Source organism: Salvelinus namaycush, chromosome 3 (genome assembly GCF_016432855.1).
Source record: "Salvelinus namaycush isolate Seneca chromosome 3, SaNama_1.0, whole genome shotgun sequence".
Classification (NCBI taxonomy): domain Eukaryota; kingdom Metazoa; phylum Chordata; class Actinopteri; order Salmoniformes; family Salmonidae; genus Salvelinus; species Salvelinus namaycush.
This window is the reverse complement of record NC_052309.1, coordinates 62,529,811-62,548,403: the sequence shown is the minus strand read 5'-3', so window position 1 is coordinate 62,548,403 and position 18,593 is coordinate 62,529,811. Positions and strand designations below refer to the sequence as shown.

Sequence of the window (18,593 nt, the reverse complement as noted above, 5' to 3'; positions counted from 1 at the left end):
GGTTCCAATCCCATCAATTACATGTTGTGTATTTAACCCTCTGTTTCCCCTCATGTTTTGTCTGAGATTGTTTTATTGTATGTTTGTGCAAGTCATGTGTCGGTGTGCGACGGGTTTTGTACCCAATTATGTAATTTTTTTGTATATTTTGGTTTTTGGAGTTGTATGAGCACTTATTAAACGACTCTGTTTATACCAAGTTCGTTTTCCTGCGCCTGACTTCCCTGCCACCGACACGCACCCATTACAGAATCTCCGACCCAATACTATGGAGTCAGCAGGAGAGTGTACCCCGGCCATTGAGGTGGAGGAGCGCGTCCAGGAGCATGCAGTTTTTCTTTACCATCTTGGCGCCACCATGGACCGCGTTGTCCAGACAATGGACCGCTGGGAGAGACAGGGAGTTCTTCCAGCGCCTCCACCAGCACAACCGGGGTCTCCCCTGAGCGCCCCTTTCCTGCCTGAACCCAGTGGGATCCGTCTCTCCTTGCCACAGGAGTACGACGGGAGGGCTGCCAACTGTCAGGGGTTCCTCCTTCAATTAAACATCTATCTGGCCACGGTCCACCCAGCTCCATCGGACCGTGAGAGGGTGTCCACCCTCGTCTCGTGCCTCACAGGGAGAGCCCTGGAGTGGACCATCGCCGTGTGGAGAGAGGAAGATGTGGCGTTGGACCAGTTTGAGGAGTTCACCCGTCGTTTCCGGGCAGTCTTCGACCACCCGCCCGAGGGTAGAGCGGAGGGTGAGCGCCTCTACCATCTGAGGCAGGAGACGAGGAGCGCCCAGGAGTTCACCCTGGAGTTTAGGACCCTGGCTGCCGGCGCGGGATGGAACAACAGGGCCCTGATCGACCAATATCGTTGCAGTCTGCGCGAGGACGTCCGTCGGGAGCTGGCCTGCAGAGACACCACCCTCACATTTGACCAGCTGGTGGACCTGTCCATCCGGCTGGACAACCTGCTGGCTACTCCCGGACGTTCAGATCGGGGTCCCGTGGTTCCATCCTCCCGCACCCGCTCTCCAATACCCATGGAGCTGGGAAGGGTGGTGCGCAGAGAGACCAGAGGGGGTTTCCGCTCGTGCACCATCTGTGGCCGCAGAGGTCACACTGCCGATCGGTGCCCGGTTGGTTCCTCTGGGAATCGAGAAGCAGGCAGGGCGCTCTGGCGTCACCCCAGGTGAGCCGGCATGATTCTCAACCAGAGCCCTCTGTTGTTCATATGTTTGTGTCTGTTACGTTCCCTGAATTTTCCCCACATTTTCCCCGCATTCCCAGCATAAGGGGCTCGTCGATTCAGGCGCGGCTGGGAATTTTATTGATAGTGCTTTAGCTTATAGTTTAGGGATCCCTATTGTTCCCGTGGATGTGCCCTTCCCCGTTCACGCCTTAGATAGCCAACCATTAGGGTCAGGGTTAATTAGGGAGGTCACCGCGCCGTTGGGCATGGTGATGCAGGGGGGTCATACGGAGAGAATTAGTCTCTTCCTTATTGACTCTCCTGCGTTTCCCGTGGTGCTGGGCCTACCCTGGTTAGCTTGTCATAACCCCACTGTTTCTTGGCCACAGAGGGCTCTCACGGGGTGGTTGCGAGAGTGCTCAGCTACGTGTTCAGGGGTTTCCGTTGGTGCTACTACGGTGGAAAGTCCAGACCAGGTCTCCAACGTGCGCATTCCCCCTGAATATGCCGATTTGGCTCTCGCCTTCTCTTAAGTTTATGCTTACATGATTTTCACCAAAGGACACTGATTATTATTGTAGCCTAGTGGTTAGAGTGCTAGATCAAATTTCTGAGCTGACCAAGGTAAAGATCTGTCATTCTGCCCTTGAACCCATTGTTCCTAGGCTGTCATTGTAAAGAATAATTAGTTTTGAACTGACTTGCCTAGTTAAATAAAGGTAAAATAAAAAAATTATGAACACTGTGTGATTCTGTAGCAGCTGTCAAATTCACTGTATTTTGTTTTGACTTCGTACAACCCTCTCTGGCTGATGTTTAGAGAACATTTGGCACTGTCTGTTTCTTTGGGACTTACTTTAATTCTCCGTGGTTCTAATTCAATAGTTGTTTAGAAGTCCGGAAAATGTCGGAAACATTAACTTGCTTGACCATGCTGTAGGTTATCGAACTGTTTGTTACATGCAATATCTTTTGTGGGCTCTCCGGGTTTTGTGATGAAACAAAGGTGTGGCTGAATTTATTCTGCCACTGTGTCTTCTTTTTGTCTCTGCCTTAGGCCTTTATGTCACGTTGTCAAGGCATATTAACTAACAGGTTATAGAGCAAACAGTGCAGTTATCACAACAGATCGGTTGTAATATGGCTTTTTTTTCTGGCTTGGCTTCCCCAGTGATTTTACATACGCACTGCTGTTGTGGAGTTTTAGTATGTGCATTTGTTACTTAATATTCCTTAATTTACACATGCTGTTGTGTTGGTATTTGTTTTAAGATTACGTGTAAGTTTATGCTTACATGATTTGTACCTGTCGATGACATTATAAACCTTGTGTGATTCTGTAGCAGCTGGCAAATTCACTGTATTTTGTTTTGACTTCGTACAACCCTCTCTGGCTGATGTTTAGAGAACATATGGTACTATCTGACTAAAGGGCCTGTGTCCAAGACGCACGTCAGACATTTTCTATGTTTATGTTCAGGAGGTGTCTCCTTGAATTCTTGTATTAAACTCTGTATTGATCTTTGATTCATATGATCAGCGACTGCTCTCCTTTTGTTCTGCTGGACTAACATGGTCATCACTTTCTTTTTTAAATACTGTATCACATCTCCAAGAATAAGGAGCAGTCACTGGAGGTCGATAGTAATGCATGGTCTTTTGTGCATATTCTTTGAAGGGCTAATTGTTTTAATTGTAATTTGCACTGGGCCCCCTGTTGGCTAACACCAGCCCTGGGAAGTGGCGACACATGCCATGAGTGCTTGTGCTCTGAAGAGAATATCTACATTTTGGCAATTGTTACTTGTCAATGAAGTCACTCAGGCAACTCAGCAGTGTCAAACATGGGTGTCAAACATACATTTCTCTCCCATTGTTAAATAATTGGTTTATAATGTAGTAGTAGTAGGACACTAGTATTACATGCTTTATTGTTGGTGTTTTTCATAGGATTATCAAATAATTAAAACACTTGGGATATATTCTTTAATCCAGAGTTTGGCTTGATGCATGTTCATCAGTGAAGGCTGGTGGGAGGAGCTATAGGAGGATGGGCTCATGGTAATGGCTGGAATGGAATAAAAGGAGAATGAGTCAAACATGTGGTTTCCATATGATTGATGTGTTTGATACCGTTCCATTAATTCCTTTTCAACCATTCCAATGAGCCCGTCCTCCCATAGCTCCTCCCACCAGCCTCCACTGATGTCCATGCATGTTGCATGTGTAGGTAGAAAATGTGTGCTTTCATATCCATCTGTGATCCCGTCTGCTTTCTCTACCACAGTTAGAATACTGCAGAGCACAAGGTATGCTGCATGAGGGAGAAGTTGAGCGTGTGTGTGTTTATGTGTGAGTGCGTTCGTGCGTTCGTGCTTGTTTGTGTGGAAGCTTGTGTGTCTGTGCTTGCATGCATGCATCTGTGTGTGTGTACTTGTAATCGTGCATCTTTGTGTGTGCACGCGTGCCTGTACTGTATGTGTGTGTGTGGGGGGGTGAGGGGGTGGGGGGGGTCCAACCTAGTTCATCCCCAACAAATCCCAGCTAGCATATTTGCTCAGTGGGCATTGAGGAGATTACAAATGCCCCTTCAGTCTGATGGGCCTATGCTTACATGGTCCTCTGGTTCTGCCCTGGTAACTCTGCCAAGCACTTCTGAGAACATCTAGTAGAAGGTAAGAGGAGAGGAGGGTGGAGAGGAAGTGTAGAGTATGTTATTAATAAGTTAATTGTTCCTTATTTAGTGTTGCACAACATTACCACGTGCATGTATGGGGGAATGAAGCCTGGATACTTTGTCAGCCCATTGCTTTCTTGTTGTCATATTTCCCCATTCTCACAAATCTTATGCAGCACAGTGAACAGACAGTCTTCATTCATTGTGCTGCAGATTGGTAAGAGTGAATGTGGAGTGATATGTAAAGCTGTTCCTTATTTGTTTTGGAATGGCCACCTGTGTGCGTGCGTGTGTGCATGCGTGTGTGTTTTTTTGTGTGCATGCTTGTGTTTCTATGCTTGTGTGCATGCATCTGTGTCTGTGTGCGCGCACGTGCCTGTGTGCGCGCACGTGCCTGTGTGTTTTTGTGTCAGTGTGGGTGGGTGGGTGTGTAGGTGTGTGTGCGCTTGTTTGTGCGAGTACTGTGCATGTGCGTGCACTTACTTGTGACGGACACGGACATCCCAGAGGCAAAGTACAGGAAGGATGTGTAGCTGTTCCACCAAGGGTTCCACCCGGGTTTTCTATTTCACTGTCTTTCTTTCTCTCTCTCTGTGCTGTTGTAAATCCAGTTTGATAGCCTGAATGGCATCAGTCATTATTGATGCCACCTACCACCTGCCGCTGTATGGAAGCTCTACCGACTAGTTCAAATAGCAGAGTAGCGAAGTACAGTAACTAAGGAAGCTTTGGAGACCTACCGTACAATGTAAAGAAAATCTGAAATAACAGTTGGGCTCCACTTGCCAACAAACCAGCATGGCTAGACTTTTCCTGCAAGGGAGGTATGTTTTATCACCTTTAGTGATTTTTTTCTCCCTCTCTCTCTCAATCTCAGTTTTTTTCACCCTCTCTCTTTTTACAGTATTTGGGAACGTTTCAATGGATTTTCTTCTGTTTGGAGTTAATTATTAATAAGATACCTCTCTAGATTTGTTGCTATTCATTTTCACTTTCATGTACTTAGAGTTGAAGTCGGAAGTTTACATACACCTTAGCCAAATACATTTAAACTCAGTTTTTCACAATTCCTGACATTTAATTCAAGTAAAAACCCTGTCTTAGGTCAGTTAAGATCACCACTGTATTTTAAGAATGTGAAATGTCAGAATAACAGTAGACAGAATGATTTATTTCAGCTTTTATTTCTTTCATCACATTCCCAATGGGTCAGAAGTTTACATACACTCAATTAGTATTTGGTAGCATTGCCTTTAAATTGTTTAACTTGGGTCAAACGTTTCGGGTAGCCTTCCACAAGCTACATAGTTCACTTACTTACACATTTGCCATGACAATGTGTGACAATGAGTTGGCATGGTGGCACAAACAGACTGGCACTCATTCTATAGAGTCAATGATGACAGCTATTACAGTATCATGGGGAAGTGTTGTGGGGAAGTTGATATTGGGACATAGTATACTTAAGGTATAAGTGAGGCAACTTTTCAGTCAATTCCTCTGTTATAACATCTATATTTAATGTTCATAGGCAGGGATAGAAATGCACTTGCCAATCAGGAAAGTCAGGAGTATTTTATGGCTGCTGGAATATTATAATCACTTTCCTCTAAATGATAAATTATCTATTTACACGCAAAAATACAAAAATACAATTTTTTTCTGCAGTTTTAGGCTTCTGTTATTTTCTGCAGTTGTTTTCAGTCAAAAATGTCACCCACAGAGAAAACTCAACTTGCCTGACTGCTGAGTTCAACTTCCATTCCCTTGCTCTGGGTATTAGGGCAACCCTTAATGTCAACCCCTGATAGGCATTGTCACATTTCCACATTTCAACTGTCACATTACTCAAAGGCTGTGTGCAATAGGACATTATTTGATTTGTATTTTTCCTGTATTTTATTTCCTGTGTTTATGAATTGATATGTAAAAAAAAACATGATTGTATGTGCGGGAAGACACAGACAGATACATATTCTCTTGGAGGAAGCGAAACAGGGGTTAACCATATATGTTTAAGTCCCATATTTAATTAAGTAGTTGTCACTTGTTAGTTTATGATTATCTGTTGTAACTGAGTACTGATTTTCTTACCTGTTTAACTGTCAGTATCAAAGTGTGACAGTGTTGCATGTTGTGGTTAAGGCTTGACGCCAGACTGGATTCAAGGACACACTGATAGTTTATCTATGACACTGTGTGATTATGTAGCAGCTGATGTTGTGACTTCCTACAAGCCTCGCGGTCTGATGTTTACGGAACATTGAAAATGCTGTGTGATTAATGTATAAGGGCTGCCTCGTTACAAAATGTATTTGCTTCTGCTCTGGAGGTGTTCTTGCTGAATTCTTGTAATATACTTGGATATTATCAACAACTGCTCTCCTTTTGGTTCACCTGAAAATTCCCATTATACTGTGAGACCATGATTTCTGATTTGGATTTGTCATGGGGATATTTTTGGATCATGTTGCTTACGGCAGGTGTATTGTCGAGAGCAAAGAGCGATTGGTCAGGAAATGAAGATGGTCCGTGAACTGTGAGACTGCAGAAGTAGCCTGTCCCCACCCGTTTTAACGAAGCAGCTCAACGGAGGATCAAGTGTGTGTGTACCGAGTTCTGCCTGCCCTTCTCTAGTAAGGGCTCCCATGCAGCATGGCTAAAGGTTTCTTCAGGTCAACTTATCACGCTGATCTTCCATTCTGTAATCGCATGGACCAGTTTTACCTACACGTTTTCTCCATTTGTTTACAAAACATTCAGTTGCAATTGAGTTGAACTTGCATTCACATGCAATAGTTATTTTTCTCTTTGGTCGTTCAAATAAAATTCCAGAATGGTGATAGGTACTGTTAAACCTAACACTACTACAATGTAAACTGTCAGATCATGCTTTCAGGTTTTAGATAAGACGTGTGCTCGCAGGTAGTAAATCAAATCGAATCAATTCCAATGTTATTAGTCACATGCGCCGAATACAACAGGTGTAGACCTTACAGTGAAATGCATACTTACGAGGCCCTAACCGACAATGTAGTTAAAAAAATACGGATAAGAATAAGAGATAAAAAATAACAATATATACAGGGGGGTGCCGGTACAGAGTCAATGTGTGAGGGCACCGGTTAGTTTAGGTAGTATGTACATGTAGGTAGAGTTAATTAAAGTTACTATGCATATATTACAACAGAGAGCGGCAGTGGTGTGGAGAGGGGGGGGGGCAATGCGAATAGTCTGGGTAGCCATTTGATCAGATGTTCAGGGGTCTTATGGCTTGGGGGTAGAAGCTGTTTAGAAGCCTCTTGGACCTAGACTTGGTGCACCGGGAACACTTGCCATGTGGTAGCAGGGAGAACAGTCTATGACTAGGGTGGCTGGAGTCTTTAATCATTTTTAGGGCCTTCCTCTTGACACCGCCTGGTATAGAGGTCCTGGATGGCAGGAAGCTTGGCCCCAGTGATGTACTGGGCCGTTCGCACTACCCTCAAGTGCCTTGCGGTCGGAGGCCGAGCAGTTGCAATACCAGGCAGCGATGCAACCAGTCAGGAGGCTCTTGATGGTGCTGCTGTAGAACCTTTTGAGGATCTGAGGACCCATGCCAAATCTTTTCAGTCTCCTGAGGGGGAATAGGATTTGTCGTGCCCGCTTCATGACTGTCATGGTGTGCTTGGACCATGTTAGTTTGTTGTTGATGTGGACACCAAGGAATTGAAGCTCTCAAACTGCTCCACTGCAGCCCCTTCGATGAGAATGGGGGCGTGCTCGGTCCTCTTTTTCCTGTAGTCCACAATCATCTCCTTTGTCTTGATCACGTTGAGGGAGAGGTAGTTGTCCTGGCATTACACGGCCAGGTCTCTGACCTCCTCCCTATAGGCTGTCTGGATGTTGTCGGTGATCAGGCCTACCGGTGATCATCGGCAAATATAATGATGGTGTTGTAGTCGTGCCTGGTCGTGCAGTCATGAGTGAACAGGGAGTACAGGAGGGGGCTGAGCACGCACCACTGAGGGGCCCCTGTGTTGAGGATCAGCGTGACGGATGTGTTGTTACCTACCCTCACCACCTGGTGGCGGCCCGTCAGGAAGTACAGGATCCAGTTGCAGAGGGAGGTGTTTAGTCCCAGGGTCCTTAGCTTATTGATGAGCTTTGAGGGCACTATGGTGTTGAATGCTGAGCTGTAGTCAATGAATAGCATTCTCACATAGGTGTTCCTTTTGTCCAGGTGAGAAAGGGCAGTGTGGAGTGCAATAGAGACTGCATCATCTGTGGATCTGTTGGGGCGGTATGCAAATTGGAGTGGGTCTAGGGGTTCTGGGGTGATGGTGTTGATGTGAGCCAATACCAGCCTTTTAAAGGACTTCATGGCTACAGACGTGAGTGCTACGGGTCGGTAGTCATTTAGGCAGGCCCTTATTGTTCTTGGGCACGGTGGTGGTCTGCTTAAAACATATTGGTATTATAGACTCGGACAGAGAGAGGTTGAAAATGTCAGTGATGACACTTGCTAGTTGGTCAGTGCATGCTTGCAGTACACATCCTGGTAATCTGTCTGGCCCTGCGACCTTGTGAATGTTGACCTGTCTAAAGGTCTTACTCACGTCGGCTGTGTAGAGCTTGATCACGCAGTCTTCCTTGTACAGTTGGTGCTCTCATACATGTTTCAGTGTTATTTGCCTCGAAGCGAGCATAGAAGTAGTTTAGCTTGTCCGCTAGCCTCATGTCACTGGGTAGCTCTCGGCTGTGCTTCCCTTTGTAGTCTGTAATGGTTTGCAGGTCCTGACACATCCGACGAGCGTCTTAGTCCTGTATTGATGCTGTGCTTGTTTGATGGTTCGTCGGAAGGCATAGCAGGATTTCTTATAAGCTATAAATAAAGGTAGGAAGTTGCAAAGTGTGCACAGTGGATTAAGTGGGTGTCTATATTTATTTGTCCTATTTCACACATGTACAAGTGTGTATTAATTGGAAATGTTTTTCTTTGTTGCATATCCCAAAGACACCCTAGGAGAGTGGGATCATGGCCATGATCAGCCATTATCAACAGCAACCCTGAAGCAATTTGGGTTAAGTGCCTTGCTGAATGACACATATTGTGTACTTTGTTGGCTTGGGGATTTGAACTAGCTGCCTTTCGGTTACTGGCCCAATGCTCTAACCGCTAGGCTACCTGCCACCCTGCTTCATTATAAAGTGTAGGGATAGGCTATCTCCGCATTCCCACAGTGCTCGTATTGTGTCTGAGAAAAACTATCTTAATTGATAACATCTCCACCCACACACACACACACAAAAGATTAGAGGTTGCAGTGTTGAGCAATGGAAATAAGTCAATTTGCTCTGACATGTTCTTAGGTATTTGTCTAACAGCAACTGTCAACAACAGAAGTTTCCATTGAAGGCAGAAATGGAACCAGGCCAATAATGGTGGAATGGGTCAACAAATGTATGTGACAGTATACGCATGCTCCCCCACGCAGGGTTTGTGAGAGTGATACATTGCACTTGATACACACAATAAACTTTTGAGCGTCAAAAACCCAGCAGCGTTGCAGTTCTTGACACATTCAAAGTGGTGAGCCTGGCACCTACCACCACACACCATTCAAAAGCCACTTAAATATTTTGTCTTGCCCCATTCACCATCGAAATGGCACATACACAATCCCTGTCTCAATTGCCTCAAGGCTTAAAAATATTTATTTTACCTCTACGGGATCGGTGTCCCCCGATTTTCCAACAGTCTTGACGGAGTTCCCACATTGAGCACTTGTTGGCTGCTTTTCCTTCACTCTGCATTCCAACTCATCCCAAACCATCTCAATTAGTTTGAGGTCGGGTGATTGTGGAGGCCAGGTCATCTGATGCAGCACTCCATCACTCTGCTTCTTGGTCAAATAGCCCTTACACAGCCTGGAGGTGTGTTGGGTTATTGTCCACTAAGCGCAAACCAGATGACCATGCTGGTTAAGTGTGCCATGAATTTTAAATAAATCACTGACAGTGTCACCAGAAAAGCACCCCACACCATCACACCTCCCCACACCATCCTCCATGCTTCACGGTGGGAAACACACATGCGGAGATCATCCGTTCACCTTCTCTGCATCTCACAAAAGACAAGGAGGATGGAACCGAAAAGGACAGATTTCCACCGGTCTACTGTCCATTGATCATTATTCATGGCCCAAGCAAGTCTTCTTCTTATTTGTGTCCTTTAGTAGTGGTTTCTTTGCAGCAATTCAACCATGAAGGCCTGATTCGTGCATTCTCCTCTGAACAGTTGATGTTGAGATGTGTCTGTTACTTGAACCCTGTGAAGCATTTATTTGGGCTGCAATTTCTGAGGCTGGTAACTCTAATGAACTTATCCTCTGCAGCAGAGGTAACTCTGGGTCTTTCTTTCCTGTGGCGGTCCTCATGAGAGCCAGTTTCATCATAGATGGTTTTTGCGACTGCACTTGAAGAAAGTTTAAAAGTTCTTGAAATTTCCCTCATTGACTGACCTGCATGTCTTAAAGTGATGGACTGTCATTTCTCTTTGCTTATTTGAGCTGTTCTTGTCATAATATGGACTTGGTCTTTTACCAAATAGGACTATCTTCTGTATACCAAACCAACCTTGTCACAACACAGGTGATTGGCTCAAATGTATTAAGGAAAGATATTCCACAATGTACTTTTAACAATGCACACCTGTTAATTGAAATGTATTCCAGGTGACTACCTCATGAAGCTGGTTGAGAGAATGCCAAGAGTGTGCAAAGCTGTCATCGTGTCAAAGGGTGGCTACTTTGAAGAATCTCAAATATAACATATATTTTGATTTGTTTAACACTTTTTTGGTTACTATATGATTCCATATGTGTTATTTCATAGTTTTTGACGTCTTCACTATTATTCTACAATATATATAATAGTAATTTAAAGAAAAACCCTGGAATGAGTAGGTGTGTCCAAACGTTTGACTGGTACTGTATGTGGTCACCCCTGTTTTACATCCTACAAAGCTCAGTTACAGTAGGGACACAGTTTTGGGGGTTACAATGACAACACCTTTAAGTCCTGGTTCCAAAGTGGCATCGTGATTTTTGTGCATGTGTACTATGATGGCTCTCGACTGTCATTCATATCCAAGTCCAATTTCTTTAAGCTCTTACAACTCAGAAATCTTATTAAATCGCTTCAACAGAATCTGGATGAATCTAAGGTGTCTAGCACAGAAAAAGTACTGAAAGAAGCTCCTACGCCAAAGAAGTTCATTTACAAGTTATATCAAGGGTTGATTGAAACTCTACCTGATAGTTCAGAACACATAAGGGCAAAATGGGAAACAAATGTTAAAGAAGAAATTGAGGAGGCCATTAGTCACAGATATGTGAAAATGTTTATACCTGCTCCTACAACCTAAGACATTAATTCCTTCAATTTAAGATAATTCATAGGACTTACTACACTTCTGTCAGCAGGATTTCTGCTGGATTAATGCTCCCAGAAATGTCACATCTCTGTTGGAGACGCAAAAAGCACAAAGGAACCCTTTTACCTATGCTATGGTCCTGTGATAAACTGACACCATTTTGTGAAAATGTATGCGCTATCATTTTCTTTGTGTCTACAAATTCATACCCATCCATCTCCACGATTATGTCAGTTTGGAAATGTAAATATTGGTGATCAATATCAGAGAAGGTTTTGTAATATTTCTAGTATAACTTGAAAAATAATGTACACTATAAAAAAAACAAGCTGGTTGACTTGAGTAAACATACAAGACAAACTGGCACAGAGAGACAGGAAACACAGGGATAAATAGACCAGGGAAAATAAGCGACACCTGGAGAGGGTGGAGACAATCACAGGAACAGGTGAAACAGATCAGGGCGTGACAAGGCTATTGGATTGGCAACGATTCATACTTATGTTACAATGTAAAAATGCAAACAACTATTCAGAGGCTATTTCAAAATGTAGGTAACCTCTCTCAATAAGATTTATTACAGACCAGGCCTGAAACAAAATGTAGAAATAGTAGACTACTTTGACAACAGTTCAGTGAATGCAGCAAGTAGATAGAGACAGATAAAGAGAGAAGATACAAACCCAACAACTGTTCAGAGACAATAAAAGATTTGTAGGACAAATTCGTATTACACACGCACACACACACACACACACACACACACACACACACACACACACACACACACACACACACACACACACGCTCTCTACTCCACATCAACTCCTGCTTTTTTGCCTGACAGACTAATTACAGAGTTCGCTGATTAGTTACGAAGATGGGACAGTTTCAAAATGAATTGTATCGGTAGAAACAGGACAAAACAAGCAATTCAAATCAAATCAAATGAAATGTTATTGGTCGCATACACATATTTATCAGATGTTATTGCGGGTGTAGCAAAATGCTTGTGTTCCTAGCTCCAACAGTGCAGTAATATCTAACAATTCACAACAATACACACAAATCTAAAAGTAAAATAATTGCATTAAGAAATATATCAATATTAGGACAAGCAATGTCGGACAAGCAATGCATTAACTAATTGAATACAGTATATACATATGAAATGAGTAAAGCAGTATGTAAACATTATTAAAGTGACTAGTGTTCCATTATTAAAGTGACCTGTGATTCTATGTCTATGTATATAGGGTAACAGCCTCTAAGGTGCAGGGTTGAGTAACCGGCTGGTAGCCAGCTAGTGATGGCTATTTAACTTCTTATGGCTGAAGGGGCAGTATTGAGTAGCTTGGATGAAAGGTGCCCATATCAAACGGCCTGCTCCTCAGTCATAGTTCCTAATATTTGCATATCATTATTAGTATTGGATAGAAAACACTCTAAAGTTTCTAAAACTGTTTGAATTATGTCTGTGAGATTAACAGAACTCATATTGGCAGGCAAAATCCTGAGTTGAAATCAAAACAGGAAGTCAGAAATCTGAGCTTGTCTGTATTCACCAGAGTCCCTTAAGAAATCCACTTGAGTTATGAATGATGTTGCACTGCCTAGGGGTTCCACTAGACGTCAACCATCAATAGAAATTCCAATGAGACTTCTATGATGTTGTGGGAGAGAATGAGAGCAGAATCAGTCAGGTGTCCATCAAGCAGCCATTTCCTGATCATGCTTTTTCTTCATGCAAGACACTGACGTTCCATTGCTCACGCAGACAAGAACGAATACTCCGGTTGGAACTTTATTGAAGCTATATGTTAAAAACATCTTAATTATTGATTCAGTACTTAGTTTGAAATGTTTCTTCGACCGGTAATATCACATTTTGAAGTTTTTGTCCGATATAATGCTGACCAGAATTAGCGTTTGGATATGTAAACCAGACGCGCTAACAAAAGAAGTTATTTGGACATAAATAACGGATTTTTTCGAACAAAACACACATTTATTGTGGACCTGGGATTCCTGGTGTGCTTTCTGATCTAGATCATCAAAGGTAATGGAATATTTATCATGTATTTTATTGTTTATAGTGACGCCATCTTTGCAGCTGTGGTATGCTGTTTTTGAGCGCCGTCTCAGATTATAGCGTGCATTTCTTTTTCCGTAAAGTTTTTTTGAAATCTGACATAGCGGTTGCATTAAGGAGAGGTATATCTATAATTCAATGTGTATAACTTGTATTATCATCTATATTTATGATGAGTATTTCTGTTGAAACGATGGGCTATGCAAAGTCACTTGATGTTTTTGCATTTAGTGAATCTTGTAGCCTCAATGTAAACTCAGATTTTTTTATATAAATATGAATTTAATCAAACAAAACATGCATGTATTGTGTAACATGAAGTCCTATGAGTGTCATCTGATGAAAATAATCGAAGGTTAGTGATTCATTTTATCTCTATTCTGGTTTTTGTGAAGCTATCTTTAGCTGGGAAAAATGGCTGTGAATATTGTGGTTTTGTGGTGACCTAACATAATCGTTTGTAGTGCTTTCGCTGAAAAGCCTATTTGAAATCGGACACTTTGGTGGGATTAACAACAAGATTACCTTTAAAATGATATAAGACACATGAATGTCTGAGGAATTTTAATTATGAGATTTCTGTTTTTTGAATTTGGCGCCCTGCACTTGGACTGGCTGTTGTCATATCGGTCCCGTTACCGGGACTGCAGCCATAATTAACAGTATGATGGCCTTGAGATAGAAGCTGTTTTTCAGTCTCTCGGTCCCAGCTTTGGTGCACCTCTACTGACCTCGCCTTCTGGATGATAGCGGGGTGAACAGGCAGTGGCTCAGGTGGTTGATGTCCCTGATTATCTTTTTTTTGGGCCTTCCTGTGACAGCGGGTGTTGTAGGTGTCCTGGAGGGCAGGCAGTGTGTCCCCGGTGATGCATTGGGCAGACCGCACCACCCTCTGGAGAGCCCTGCGGTTGTGGGCGGTGCAGTTAACGTACCAGGCGGTGATACAGGCCATCTGTAAAAGTTTGTGAGGGTCTTCCCCACACTGTCTGTGTGGGTGGACCATTTCACATCGTCAGTGATGTGTACGCTGAGGAAATTGAAGCTTTCCACCTTCTCCAATGCAGTCCCGTCAACGTGGAGATGGGCGTGCTTTTTCCCGAAGTCCACGATCAGCTCCTTCATTTTGTTAACATTGAGGGAGAGATTATTTTCCTGGCACCACTCCGCCAGGGGTGGTGCCTCACCTCCTCCCTGTAGGCTGTCTCGTCATTGTTGGGCATCAAGCCTACTGTGGTTGTGTCATCTGCAAACTTGATGATTGTGTTGGACCCCACAAACGGAGCTTCCATCCTGGCCACGCAGTCATGGGTGAACAGGGAGTACAGGAGAGGGCTGAGCACACACCCTTGTGGGGCCACTGTGTTGAAGATCAGTGAAGTGGAGGTGTTGTTTCCTACCTTCACCACCTGAGGGCGGCCCATCAGGAAGTCCAGGACCCAGTTGCACAGGGCGGGATTCAGACCCAGGGCCCCGAGCTTGATGATGAGCTTGGAAGGTATGATGGTGTTGAAGGCTGAGCTATAGTCAATGAAAAGCATTCTTACACAGGTATTCCTCTTGTCCAGATAGGATAGGGCAGTGAGCAGTGCAAGGACGATTGCATCATCTGTGCATCTATTGGGGCGGTAAGCAAATTTAAGTGGGTCTAGGGTGTCAGGTAAGGTAGAAGTGATATGATCCTTAACTAGCCTCTCAAAGCACTTCATGATGACAGAAGTGAGTGCTATGGGGCGATAATCATTTAGTTCAGTTACCTTTGCTTTCTTGGGTACAGGAACAATGCTGGACATCTTGAAGCAAGTGGGGACAGCAGACTGGGATAGGGAGAGATTGAATATGTCTGTAAACACTCCAGCCAGCTGGTCTGCGCATGCTCTGAGGACGCGGCTAGGGATGCCGTCTGAGCCGGAAGCCTTGCGAGGGTTAACACGTTTAAATGTCTTACTCACACCGGCCACAGAGAATGAGAGCCCACAGTCCTGGATAGCGGGTCGCTTTGATGGCACTGTGTTATCCTAAAAGGGAAAAAGAATAACAGTGGTCGAGTGTTTTCCCAGCGTGAGTACTACAGTCAATGTGTTGATAGAACTTCAGTAGCGATTTCCTCAAATTTGCTTTGTTAAAATCCCCAGCTACAATAAATGCGGCCCCAGGATATGTGGTTTCCAGTTTGCATAAAGTCCAGTGTAATTCCTTGAGGGCCGTCGTGGTATCGGCTTGAGGCAGAATATACACGGCTGTGACTATAACCGAAGAGAATTCTCTTGGGAGGTAATACGGTCTGCATTTGATTGTGAGGTATTCTAGGTCGGGTGAACAAAAGGACTTTAGTTTCTGTACGTTACCACAATCAGTGGTTAATCATGAAACACACCACCGCCCTTCTTCTTCCCGGAGAGTTCTTTATTCCTGTCTGCGTGATGTACTGAGAACCCAGCTGGCTGTATGGACGGGACAGTATATCTGGAGAGAGCCATGATGTGTTACAGTTCCTGATGTCTCTCTGGAAGGAGACCCTCGCCCTGAGCTCGTCTACTTTATTGTCCAGAGACTGAACATTCGTGAGTAATATACTCAGAAGCGGTGAATGGTGTGCTCGCCTCCTGAGTCGGACTAAAAGTCCACTGCAAGTACCTCTTCTCCGCCGACCGCGTTTTAAAACAGCCTCTGTTATAAGTTCAATTGCCGTGGGGGGTGCAAACAAAGGATACAATTTTGGAAAGTTGTATTCCTGGTCATACTGCTGGTGAGTTACCGCCGCTCTGATATCCAAAAGTTATTTCCGGCTGTATGTAATAACACAAAAAACATTCTGAACTATTAATGTAAGAAATAACATACGAAATAATAAAATACTGCAAAGTTGCTTAGGTGCTAGAAGCAGAGCTGTCATGTTTGTCGGCGCCATCTTGCGGCACTGTTAGCTGGCTATGTAAACAAATATCCAACTAATGTAAAAATGATTGCGTCCTGACCCTACTGCAGCTCAGTTTAAACAAGCGTAATGGTAGAATCTTCTGGCAAGGAACGGACGGGGAACCAACGGACAGATTGGGGGAATACGAACAACAATGACAAAAAATGTATACAAAAATATATATTTCGGTGGGAAATTATACCACCCCCTAAAAGGTTACTTTGGAGACTGTACAGGTAGAACCATATATGTGCACATGCCTGAGTTACAGTTAAGTAAGGAGTTTGTAAACTTCAGTTTAGCTAAAGAGTTGTATATGTGTGTTTGTTTTTCAGGATGAAGATGCAAAGGCACAAGTTTTTTTTCTTCTGCGCATTTGCTCTGTATGTCTTCTCCCAGCTTCACAACTACAAGGCCCTCCACCACATGCCTATACTGAGTGAGCTGTATGCCTCCTCCGTCAATGCCCTGAGTTTCCTCTGGAGAGGGAAGGGGAACCCTTCAAACAATGCTCACCCAGAGAGGAGGCCTCTACCTGGGCCTGTACCCTCCGACACTGGCCTGTGGGAACCAGAGGCATACCGGGAGGACCAGGGAAACGCAGAGGTGGGGAGAAAGATTGGGCGTGGCAGTGAGGTGAGTGGACAGATGACATGACTTTCCCCATACATTGTTTTGGGTCTATATGACATTGTCATTGATATGTTTCATTTGACTCCTATTGTTCTCCCACTCAGGACCCGTGGGGTAAGGAGCAGCCTGACTCAGGGAATGTAAACAGAATGACGGTCACTCTCCCAGACCCCAAAGGACCATGGGGGGAACTTCACAAACGGAGCTTCCATCTTAGCGATGACCCCACCCCGTTCTTTGTGCGCACCAAGTCTGGAGCATACTGCTTCAGAGAGGGGACGGAAATGGCTTCTCTCAAAGACCATTTAGGACAAAAGGTCCTGGAACCCGGAGAGGGCCAGCGTAAGATCCTGCATGCACACCAAGAGGAACCCAAGTCAGCCCAGGAGAAAACAGCCTGGGGGAAAAGGCTGGGGAAGTGTATGTGTCGCCCAGGCTGGCACGGCCCTCACTGTGGCATCCCCACCATGGTGCAACACTCCAACCTGCCCACTAAGGCGCGTCTGACACTGAGAAAGGTTCCTCGAAGGGTCATCAATGCCATTAATATCAACCACGAGTTTGATCTCCTCCACGCCCGCTTTCACGAGTTGGCTGACGCTGTGGACCTCTTCCTGGTGTGTGAGTCAAACTTCACAGCCTACGGAAATTCCAAGCCGCTGCACTTCCTGCGCCTTCTGCTTAACGGAACCTACAACTATGTGCACCACAAGATCCTCTATGTATTCCTCGATCACTTCCCTAAAGGTGGCCAGCAGAACGGGTGGATTGCTGACGACTACCTGCGAACATTTCTAAGCCGTGACGGAATGTCCAGGGTGCAAGGCGCCAGGCCAGATGATGTCTTCCTCATCAACGATGCAGATGAGATCCCTGCCCGCGAGGGCATCCTCTTCCTCAAACTCTACGATGGCTGGACGGAACCTGTGTCCATCCACATGAGAAAGTCCCTTTATGGTTTCTTCTGGAGGCAGCCCGGGACACTGGAAGTCCACTCCGTCTGCACGGTCGCCATGCTCTTCACTGTCTACAATGGAGACGGGATATTACTGAGGCGCAGGGATTACTTCTCCATGCCGGGTTTCCGGAACTATCAGAGGGAGAGTGGACACATCCTGGTGCACTGGTCCATTGGGAGCCCCGTCCACTACGCAGGCTGGCACTGTTCCTGGTGCTTCAGACCAGAGGGAATTTCCCAAAAGCTCATCTCTGCCCAGAATGGAGACTTCCCCCGCTGGGGCGACTACGTGGAAAAACGAGACCTGAATTACATCAAGGGCTTGATCCGGACTGGGGGATGGTTCGATGGGTCGGTGGGGGAGTACCCACCCACAGACCCTAAAGACCCTATGTACGCACCCAAATATCTATTAAAGTACTTTCAGCTGTATCGCTACGTACTTGATAACCCATATGCTTGAATCTTGTAGAAAACTGGTGAGGATTATATTCTCATTGTTGATTTCAATGGAAGGATGATTAATTTCAAGGGATGTTTCCTGAACACAACATCTCTCTGAATTTGGATCTATGAAACCTCCACCTTCCCCTCTGATTGAAGTTTCAGGCTGTCCACTTCCTGTCTAAGAGGAGGGGTGATGAAGGACATTCTAGTGCCACCAGTTTTGCGTTTCCAGAGACCTTTGTGAAGAAAGAGACCTGAAAAACGATCAGTGCA

The 18,593-nt window shown here is 44.7% G+C and overlaps 1 protein-coding gene across 1 annotated transcript; it reads left to right on the top strand.

The window, feature by feature from the left end:
• The first annotated feature begins 268 nt into the window (after nt 1–268).
• Nucleotides 269–18,336, top strand: LOC120043968 (beta-1,4-mannosyl-glycoprotein 4-beta-N-acetylglucosaminyltransferase-like). The gene is made up of 4 exons (XM_038988564.1): nt 269–331; nt 497–646; nt 16,682–16,918; nt 17,020–18,336. Exons 1-4 carry the CDS (start codon nt 269–271, stop codon nt 18,334–18,336), a joined length of 1,767 nt encoding a protein of 588 aa, XP_038844492.1.
• Nucleotides 18,337–18,593: the final 257 nt, after the last annotated feature.